We start from the raw sequence: 11,328 nt of genomic DNA on the forward strand, positions 1-11,328 counted from the left end.
AATAAACCGTCAGTCACACACTTACCTGCTGTTGAATTTCTCTGGATGCTTCTCCCTCATAACATGGAAACGATGTGCGATTGAGGCATCCTGAAAGAAAGAAAGAAAGACATTTCAGTTCAGCGACTGCAAATAATGTTGAGTTTGTTGCAGGGGATTTTCTTCTCCTCAAACTTAAAGGTCACCTATTATTTTGTTTTTCATCAATATATTATAGGTCTCAGATATATACAAAACATGTCTCTGAAGTGTTTGGCTCCAAATACCAAACAGATCATTGCAGCATTACCCATAATCCCCTCTGTTTCAGGCCTGTTTCAAAAGTGCTGATTCTCTGTCTGTTACTTTAGATCAGGGGAGGGGAACCTTTTTCCTCTCAAGGGCCATTTCAATTTTTACAACATCCTTCGAGGGCCGTACAAATTATTGAACTCAACGTCTGCTTAAAAAACTCAAATCACAGCCCATTCATTTCGCGTTTCTTTCATGCTGTGCAAAGAAAAAGCAACCTCTTAATCCAGATATTTGACCATGACCCGCGCATTCATGCACCGTGGCATGACCACCAAAACAGAAAGATATGGACACAAGATGTGTGCAAATGTATTTAGTTTCATATCCATGTGGACATGATTTAAGTGTGTGTGGGGGGGGGGGGGATCTAACCTCATCTAGGGGGGTTTGGGGGCATGCACCACCAGGAAGATTTTTTTTAAATGTTGAGGTTAAAAGCATCAATCTGGTGCACTTTGAGAGCAACATGAAGAGATCTATGGATACATCTCTCAACACCCATATGAAACAGCAGATTTTTTTCTTTATGGATATTTTACAAATCACTTCCCTTTTAAACTGTATTCTTGTTTATTAATAACAACTTTTTTTTACTGTCATATTAGTATTGTATACCTGTTTACTTTATTCTCTTATTTTTCTATAACTATAATGATCATATAAAGATGTGCCTTTACCTCACTGGTTGGAGAAAAAGCTTCTTATATTCGTTAGCATAGCTAGCTAACCAGATGCTAACAACAACAACGTTATTGACTGTATGATCAGTATGACAGATGAACAGATCGCCTCTGGGCTTTCAACTAAAGACACAGCCACGTAAAAACTGCGGCATGTGTACAGCTCCTTATGGGTATTGCAATTTGTGAAGTCCCGGCCCGGAGCCGCGTTCTGGTGCTCTCCGTTAGAACTACACTCCTGTCAGACGAGACATATACCACGTGATGACACGTTAGGCTCGTGTTGTGTTCAAGGACCCTGACCTCGGCCAGGAAAAACAAGCTTGTTTAATTATTTTGCGGTCTAGATTTCTTGAATTGTTTTCTTTTTTGCGTGTGTTTATAAATTACCTCGAGGGCCGTACCAAATGGTTTCGCGGGCCGTATACGGCCCGGAGGCCGGGGGTTCCCCACCCCTGCTTTAGATGAAAATAAGGAGCCCCTCCCCACGCCCCTCTGAGAGATATTTGGTTAAAAAGAACACAATGGTGCTCTAGGAGGAGATTCAGGTGATAAGGTGGGGGGGGTAAACAAATCGCTATGACATCAAAAAGTGGTCAACATCTGATCAGCTCATTTTCAGACAGGTTTTTATATAAATGGATCAGGACAAAAAGAGAGAGAATCTTTTTTCATGAAACTTTCAGAATCTCTTTCCACAGAGGGGACACGTGTTTATGTATAAAAGACATGAACAAGTGGATTTTGCATAATAGGTCCCCTCCTTGCTCAAAATATTATACATCCTTTTACACTTAACAAATATGATTTTTAATTATTCTGTGACTAACTACAGTATATCCTGCTGGCATTTAAAGATGCTCACATGGAAAGCAACTAAACAGCCACAGCAGAAGTGTAACTGCCTTTATATCCTGTGCAACTTCTTCCTCATTAACCAACTTTCTAGAGTTGTCCCTTGTGTATGTTTTTATATGATGGAAGAAGCTGTGTGCAGGAGTTGGCAGCGGGGTTAAACCTGGGATGGAGAGGTATTGACAGAAACTCTGATGAACAGCACGCTGTCTCCACACAGGCTAATTAATTAAACACACATTGGGAGTAATCACAGCTCCCAGCTAACCTACAGGATGCTGCCGACACCACGGCAACCAAGTTGTTTTCTCTCTCCCTTCCTCCACCTCCTCTCCTCTCTCTTCATGTCACTCTCGACCTTCCTCTCACCCTTTCCTGACTCCCCCCGCCCCCAGTCTCTCTCTCTCTGTGACCTGGGGCTCAGGGTGGGGCCTCATTGGAGCTCTTGGTGTGACAGTGAAACAGTTCATGTTACATATGTTAGTGTGGTGTGACTGACAGAGACGCTCCACCAGAGTATTAACACCATCTCAGTCTGGCAAGAGTGTTATCCAGTTTTTAAGTGAGAACTTACACAATAATAATATGTTTAAAGTAAACCTACAATGTATTTTTTAGAAGACACTTTTTTTACTATGCATTTTTGTGTTTTTTAGGCATGTGTTTTGTGTCTGACAATTTCTGCTGCCTCAAAAGCCACATTTTGGAGGGAAATCTTTCGTCGTAATTTACCCAGATTTAGTTGGTCTTAAATACGATCAGATAATAGATAACTTTGTGCAAAGGGTATATTTAGCTGTCTTCAGTATTTAAAATTGTGAAAAATGTAAAATCAAAATGCAACTTGATTATGAATGAAGTTAAGACATCGAGTGATCAGATATGATTATTATTATAAATCCCCATGTTCTTACCAGATGTTGACAGATATGAAGTATTAGTTGAGCATTATAATGAGCAATTTTGTAATAATTTATATTTTTTGAAAGTTTTACTAATTATGATTCTGCTTTGATTAAAGTTCTTTTTTTCAATAATTAATAATTACATATTGAACTTCTGCCTGAGTAGTAACTTGTTATTATATAATCAGAAATACAATCCTTTGAACAAGGTGTTGTTTGATGTAAATAAGTATTGTACATGAATATCTTTGACATCAATAAAGTATGGAGGGAACTTTTGTCAAGAGATTGTGAAGTCTCAAGTAATGAAGTACAAAGGCATGCAGACAAGTTCTTTCATTTACACTTCTAAGCAAGTGTGAGAAGGAAAATGCTGGCAAGGCCTTCATGAACAACAGACCAAACTTTGAAAAACTTGTGCGGCTCTGAAAACATCTCAGGAAAGAGTGAGAGAAAGTTGCTGTAAACTTTCTGAATTGGTTCCTCTCTCGCACTCCCTCCCCTCTACTGAAGCAATCTGTTTTGACCCACTCCATTTTTGAGTGGCACTATTGAAACAGCACCTACAGGGAGGACCCCCTGCTAGCTCTCAGTACAGAAATGTAGGAGAAGCCAAAAAAGAACAAAATCAATGGAACTTCTCTTGATGTCTCTTCAAGACGCTGTAAGCAGAAGACCAAAAGAATCCTTCAAGATCCCCGCAGACTCACCTCACGCTTCCAACGCCAGCCAGAAAGGTGAAATGATGGATATATCTGAGAGACTGTAACTTCATTTTCTTACAAACAGGACAATAGCTGCAAGAAAGGGAGCAAAAGCAAGAAGAGGTTGTCTCCCCTTTGGTTTGGGCTCTATTATCTGAGATCTGTACAAGTGGAGCTGTGGCTTTTGCAACAGTAAACAGCGATTTCAAGCAGCTACCAGTGGACAAAGCCCTTTGTCGTCCTCCATCAATGCAGCTTTGTGTGCTTTCAGTGGAAACACTTTCAAACAAACCAGCCCAACAACTCTGCCTTGTAGTTAAGAATCAACATCACAAAGAATATTTGACAACATATTTTTTTTGTATATTTGTCTAAATTGTATGATTACAGTATATATCAAAACATTGTTGATATGCAAAAAAAAAATATATATATAGGCCTATATATATTAAATATACTTTAATAAGAAATACTTTTTTCTAAATTTAAAAACAGAACTTTATTTTTTAATTCCCACCACTATTTCAAAACAAAAAAAGCATAATCTTGAGCAACATTTATTTTTTTCTACTACACAGGTTAAATGTGTCACCCATTTTATTAGGTGTAGGTTTAACAGATGCAGATTTTTCAATAATATTTAATATCAATAAATAATTATTTATTGATTTACAGTATTTATTTATTTTTACGAGAAAATGTTTCTACTCATTTAGTTTGAAACATTGTTGCTTTTGGATAAAAAGGCTCTATTTTTAGACCGTTTATGTTGCTTTAACATTGAAAATGTGCTCCTGAAAATCTGTCGATGAAGCTTATAGGACGCAATTGAGAGCTCAAGAATAGCTACTAACTGAAGATTGTGGTGAGTATTAAGTGATGTTTACAAGGTTGAATAATTCATTTTAAACGTTTAAACCAACAGGGATGAAAGGCCTTATCTGCTAATCAAGTTCATGCGATATAATTTAACTCTAAACATCTACTAAATGGACATTGTGTTCAACTACTATATACATCTTAAGACATTGTTAAAAACAAAATGTGCGAGTTAATCCCACCAACACACGTCGGACACATTCACATGGTGCAGCCTTGACCCCCTCGCGGCAGTAGGACATCGTCAGCTCACTCACTCCCTCTCTCCCTCTAGCTGCCCTCAAATAATTACCAATGTAAAAATCTGGCACCCAAATTAATACAGGACATGTGTAATGTCCTCTCATAGCTCAAAGTTTAGTCCAATTATGAGTGGGCCCCAGCAGTTTGATGTGCCTTTCACCACGGGGGAGAGTAATGGCTTTGACAGGAGCGCCAGGGTCATTAAGGCGACTGACTGCATTATGGTAGGGGAGCGGGCGCAGTGATTAGTTCTGTCTCTCACCCCTGGCCCTGATTGAGATCATTACACTTCACGTCACTTCCACATCCTCCCAAAGCGATGGCCAACATTAATTCTCAATCCAACTGGGCCCTGGCAGTAGGGTAGGTTGAAGGGATTTACACAAAAAAAAAGATGGCTCTCCTTTTTTAGGAAGAATCACCTGAGAATGACCTGAGTTGGATAATAATTGAGTTTGTTTGTCAGCTGCTGACACTTATTATTTGAGAGGTATGAGACCAAATATAAAGTCATAAGGAACTTCTCTTTAAATGACTTCAAGGTGTTGACACTCTGCTGCTGATCTTTTGATTTCTACATTTTTATTACAGAAACAATCTACTCTTCATCTGCATAATCTCTGAGGTAATTATTAGCTTGACTTGTCGTGTAATCTTTTTATTATAATTTGAGTTGTTTTCATTCTAACAGAAAGCAAAATAAATTGATGCAAAAATGTGTCACAAAATATGATATCACACTCAAACCCATAGAGAGCTCAACGTCTTTTTAATCCCCCGACAAACAACTTCATTTGTCATCATCACGCCTGCTGGGTGCTAATCCCTCTAACAGAGGAGAGACAATATGGCTTATAATCACTTTATGAACCAAGCACGCCAAAACTGCTGTCTTTGGTTCAGCAACACAGAATCAACCGGTCCCACTAAAACACACACTTGCAGTTGTTTTTAGGGTTTTGTAGCTTAAGTTAACGGCGTGAATGACTTTTATAAGAAATACAGGGGATGACATGTTTTGTCCATGAGTACTCATTGAATCAATACATTTCTTTACTCATCTTCTCTTTATCCAAAACCTTGCAACCAGACTCTGATCCCGATCCATCCAGTTGTACCATGTAACTAATAAAGCTCCTAAATATGGAAATACTCAAGTGAAGTACAAGTACCTCAGGGTTTTTTCCTGAAAGTGTTGAATGTCATGTACTGCAAAGCAATGCAAACATCAATTTCTGCAAAGTATGTTTTTCTTACACTTGTGTTTGAAGCGGGATTTTTGCTAGAACATCCCCTATTTTGTTCAAGCTCTGACTCACCTTGTGTAATACCGTCTAAACGAAGCCATATCAAGTCACAATAAATGTACTAAATCCATCACTTGTTACATGTGTGTTTGATATTTACAGGGAAATTAATACACAGATTTATTCCACACTTTAACCTATTTTCCCTCACATTACCGTATAGTATGTGTAGGTGCCATAATGCTACTTAGCCCAAGTTCATTATTTGTATTATTATTATTTGTTTACGTCACTTTTATTTGTTTGTTGAGCACTTCCGGTCTATTTAAGTCACCTGTTTCATGTCGAGTGCGGATGACAGAGGGTGAGCTTGTGCTGTCATTTTTTCTGTTGACCATTTGGTCCATAGTTACTATGTTATGATTTTGTTTATTAAATATCCCAAAAACTATCTTGCTTCACTATGGACTATCTCTTCGAAAACGCGTCACAGTTTATAGCCTAGTTTAGCCTCTCGGCGACTCTAACGTAACTGGGGATTGAGCCGCCACAGTATGATCAGCACTACAGACAGATGACAGACATTGTTCTCCTCTCTCACAATGTTAACAAGACCTGTCCCCTAATATCCTCTAACATCGTCATTAGAGGCACAGGCTGGATGTGTTATTCAACTAACATTTGTAAGGCCATGCATCACTTATGTCCCTGCCACAGTCTGCACACATCTCACAACACAGAGTGGCTCCCTACTCTGCCACCTGCAAATGTCAATTACCATATTTCCCCCTGACATTTATCAGTAATGGCTAACATGAGCTACGTGAAATAAGCGTCATTATGTTGGAGATGGACAGAGGGGGTGCGTAACACCATGCAAAGACACAACAAGGCTTGTTTGTCAATCAGAGCTGGATGAGGCTTGAGCACATCCTAATAAAGGCCTAACCACATTGTAATCAAAAACAAATGGATGAATGATTATGCTGCTCCTGCAGAAAGTGTGTTTAAAAAAAAGAATTGACTCGACCCTTAATAATATAACAAAGCATCTTATTGTTAGTGCGTCAGTCCATCCTCCTTTATTTATTTCTGTATTTTGGTTAAGCTGTTTACTGGCACCTCTGCTTTTCTGTGACTGAGACTCTTTGTTGCAATCAAACTTAAGTTGGGTGTGAAAGGTTTGAAAAGTTGCCATATGCTTCCTCCAACAGCAGAGCAAAGTGTGCCACCACTGTAACTCACAACCAAGTACGTTTTTCTCTTTGTGAGGTGTTGATTGGTCAATGTGGTTAGAGCATGTTGTGTCATCTTTATAAATCTGATACCGGCCTGCTTTCAAATATCCTTTACATCAACTACATAATGTTTAGGCAACTACAAATTATTTATAGTGTACGTGTATCTGTAAATATGATGCAGGAAACAAAACAATGCAGTGTCTGTCAAAATTAAATACTTTTTTTCTGATACTCAGGACTTTAAGATTTCCATCATGAGTGCATTAGTTGTGGCCCTTGACTCAAAACATAATTAATTGCATGTTGTCTATAAATCTATTACACATCCCATCCATTTGCACCCTTTTTTGCAAATCTGTGATTTTTGTATGGTTAAGTAGTCAAGACAAGCCAAACTAATGAACCATGTATCTAATAATTATGAAATGGAATGGAGCTGTTTGATTTTTAAATGTGTCAACCCAAGACCTTTTAATATACATAGAACTTAAGATTCATGTTTACTTGTTACTGTATGTCATGAATATTGTCCGACTCACCACTCCGATGGAGAAGTAGTTGTTGACGATACTATAAGGCACCGGGTCCCCTCGCTCCTCTTTGTCCGTGGGCGCGACATCAATCTTCCAGCGGTCCAGCATCAACTCCGAACTGTTCTCAATGTCCCGCAATATTTTCAGGAGGCTCTCGCCCTCATAGCCTCGGGAACACAAACCATAAGTGTGTTAAATGTGATGAGAAACACATCCTGATGGTTTTAGGTGCATTGTGAATATCATTTTTTTTTATTTTTAATAATTAAGAAACAGAGTTCGTATACACTTTTAAAGCTCTATTCAAAAGTGATAGATGTTGTCATTAAAACTAAGACTGTTTCTGATGTATAATAGAATAAAGGAAGGTGTTTAAATGCAATGTAAACAAATGTGGGCTTTAAAAATGTATCTCATGAACCAATGTGTTTTTCAGTCTATGTTCCACTTGTGAGCGGGAAACCCTTCACAGTGTACTTTATTCAATATTTTGTGATAATAATTACTTAATCAATCTTAGTCTATGTTGATAAGTCAATTAATCATGTAAGTTCGTTACTACGTTTCAGTTTCCCCAATGTGAAAATATGCTGCTTGCTATTGTCTTAGAAGTTTGGTTTCAAATCATATATGTACATTTCTTAAAACGTTGTTAGTGATAATTCTAATAAAAATTCAGGGTTAAATTATAGTAGTCTCTTACTTTGAATGTAATAAGAAGAATTAAGGCAATGTTTTTCAGTGCAATGTATCTATTTCCTGTCAGTACCTCCTCCCCATCGCAGACACCTCGCCAGGTCGTTGCCCGTGCCAAGAGGAAGTATACACACGGGGGGGTTCCTGTCCAGGTTGGCCTTATCTGGGGGAGCGGGACAAATATTACAACATGATGCGAAACGAGGCCAAACCAAGAAAACAAACTCACTGCAAAGACAGAACCAAATCCATTTTGCAGCAGCATTTATAAAACTACAAGTCAATATGAGCGTTGTCCAGACTATTCCAGGAGGCCATTATTACCTCTCTTTGTTTTGATTGATAAAAAATTGAGGCAATTTTTCAGAGCAAAAACAAGTCAGCACCCAATAAAGGAGGGATGGTGTTTTCTTCCTACACAAATGATGACTTGTATGTTGTTTTCAAACTCACGTAATCATGCCATTTACCACCCTTGAATACGCAGGCTCGGACGTAATGAAAGTGTTTCTATACCAACCGTAAAGTACGCTTTATAATTTCAGCCAGCACAGCAAGAGCTGCTGCTGCCTTAGAAAACTAATAAAAACACATTACATTTTGCTAAAAAAGGAAATTGAGTGTTTAAGTTCTTGTGTGTAGAGAGGAGTTTGTAATCTGTGTGATATAATTGATGGTAGCAGATTATTGATATCGTTGTGATGACATAAAGTATTATAAAATATATCATGTATTCTGTACCTATAAAGTCGAGGATCCATCCCACAGTGCCGTCTCCTCCGCAGGCCAGCACTCTGAAATCAGGAACATCTCTGAAGAAGTTCAGCCTGCAAACAAACACAGTGCGATTGTGCATTAACGTTTGTTCTCCACTTTGGATTTTCCAGTGTTATTGTATATTTAAAAATCTTATTGGAGAGCTTATCTAGCTAGAAATGTTTTGAGGTGTATTCTTATACATGTTGTACTTCCGAAAATTAACCCCAAAATATATTGTAGTAAACTGATATAAGGCTGAAGTGCTTTACCATTCCGTTTTGTTCACATTGACTTTACTTCCTCCTTTTTCTGTTTGTAAAAACTAATAATAAAACAAATTATTGTAGGAAATAACTCTATATAAAAGCATTGTTTTTACACCAAATAGGAGAATTATGTTATATGAACAACTACATTATCAAGTGGTTTCTTAAAAGTTTGTCGAATATATTGCCTCTTGAACAAACTTGCATTACAGACATGTAATTAGACTTTGAGGATTGCAAATGGCAGTCCTGATTCCGGTGCAAATTGAAAAAGGTGATGCTCTAAAAAAGGCACTAAATGTCACTTCGCTGCATGACATTATTCTGTTTTTTACTTGGCATTCCTTTTCAAGAAATAAACAAAATATGAGATTGCGGAGTCCTTCATTTTGATCTGCTCTAAAAAGAAAAAGATACATTTGTTCAGGTGTTGAAGGCTAATGACAAAGATCAGCTTTTCTCTTATCACTGAAAAAAAAATGTTAAGTGTTAAGAGATCTGTGTGCAGATCAGGAACATATATTTGAGCCTACTGCCACTGCTTCACCGCAAACCCCCTCTAATTCCACAAAATAACACATGTCGCATTGACAATTATTCATTCGGTGAGTTAGCCTGCCTGTTCGAGGGCTAATTGGATCATGACAGGCAATGTTCAGTCCAACTTCTTCCGTTCCTTCACAACAACAAAGCCCTAACTGAATGAGCCAGCCTCTGAGCCTCGTATGGCGGGTAAATGATTCGCTCAATTACTCTCCAACTGGGACCACAAACCACATTAGACGCAAAACAGAAGGCCGTGAACATGAAAGGCAACTTTGGGTATATTTAAATACCAAGAAACAAACACTTAATTTGCTATAATTGCATTAGTGAGGAAGCTAATTGACAGCAGTGCGTGCGGCTGCTTCGGCCTGCAGTGTCCAACGGTGACCGGTCACCTCTCTAATGTGTGCGGCGGTGCGTTCACTTGACTAAATGTTAACAAGGTTACAGCGGGGTAAGGTCATCTGGAATGTTGTCAGCTCTGAGGAGAAGCTCTGGGATTGATCTGCAGACAGCAGAAGGGATGCAGGTGATGTTTCAGGGAACGCGCAGGGACACCAAGAGGAGAGACACAAAACAGTGAACACAAGGTCGGCCACAAGAACTTGCAGCTTCGTTGGCACAATCTGTGGCATGGGATTTGTGCACCCTGCCTGTATCGCTGTGAATTTATTTTTTATGAGCCGTTCTGAGATCTAATCAAAGCCAAACAATGTGGCGGCACGGCGGAGAGACATTCCTGTATGTTAGGTGCCACCAAAGTGTTGAAGGAGCCTTTTGCATGTAAATGATCCATTCATTTTCCTAATCACAAATGTGAACCATAGGAAACCTGACGCTGGCCGCAGCTCCAGCCTGCGGAGAGCTCCTCGTCTGTATGCATGATCACATGTGGTATGGTGAGAGTTTCACCCCTCTCTATCCGTCACTCAGCTGTGTCACCGGCTCTCCCTTCACATACGGCTTATGCATATGGAGCTGCCGCTCGTCTGAGGCTACAGCATGATGCCGTCGTCTCCAGGTTTTGTTATGTGTGAACTCACCTCATTTGTGTCTGTGCTGTGTGAGGGAAGCGAGTAAAAAGGTGTAATGATAAAGGGTCTCTCTTGCATGAGATTGTGGTTATTAAATGTGAGCAACAACAGCCTGTTTGTAAACAGAAGTTCATTAGCAGATACTGTATGATATGATGTCTTTCCTTTTTTCTATTTCGATGTTTACAACAATTCACGTCATAATAAAGCATTTAGAAATGCTACTTTATGGCAGCAGGATTGTATTTTCCTTTGAAATATTCATATTTTAAGGTTGTGTTTTTAATTTAAACCATATTTCTTGCAGTGCATTGCTTTTCTTTTGCGTCTTTTGAAATAAAACAAACTAAATGGGTTTTTTACTTTATTCAAGAATTGAGGATGTTATGCTTCCATACAATTCGACTCCAGTACGATTAACAGTCACTTTTATCACTCTTGAATAG

At 38.7% G+C, this 11,328-nt stretch overlaps 1 protein-coding gene across 1 annotated transcript in view; it reads right to left on the bottom strand.

Annotated features, from left to right (window-relative positions):
• dgkb (diacylglycerol kinase, beta) overlaps positions 1–11,328 on the bottom strand; it is a 64,027-nt gene that overhangs the window by 20,690 nt on the left and 32,009 nt on the right. The window contains exons 17-20 of the mRNA XM_079640995.1: positions 9,019–9,104; positions 8,351–8,440; positions 7,588–7,748; positions 26–90 (exon numbers count right to left, since the gene is read on the bottom strand). Coding sequence (XP_079497121.1) covers positions 26–90; positions 7,588–7,748; positions 8,351–8,440; positions 9,019–9,104 — 402 coding nt within the window. The remainder of the gene's footprint in view (positions 1–25; positions 91–7,587; positions 7,749–8,350; positions 8,441–9,018; positions 9,105–11,328) is intronic.

The sequence above is a fragment of the Notothenia rossii genome (assembly GCF_949606895.1).
Source record: "Notothenia rossii genome assembly, chromosome: 7".
NCBI lineage: Eukaryota > Metazoa > Chordata > Actinopteri > Perciformes > Nototheniidae > Notothenia > Notothenia rossii.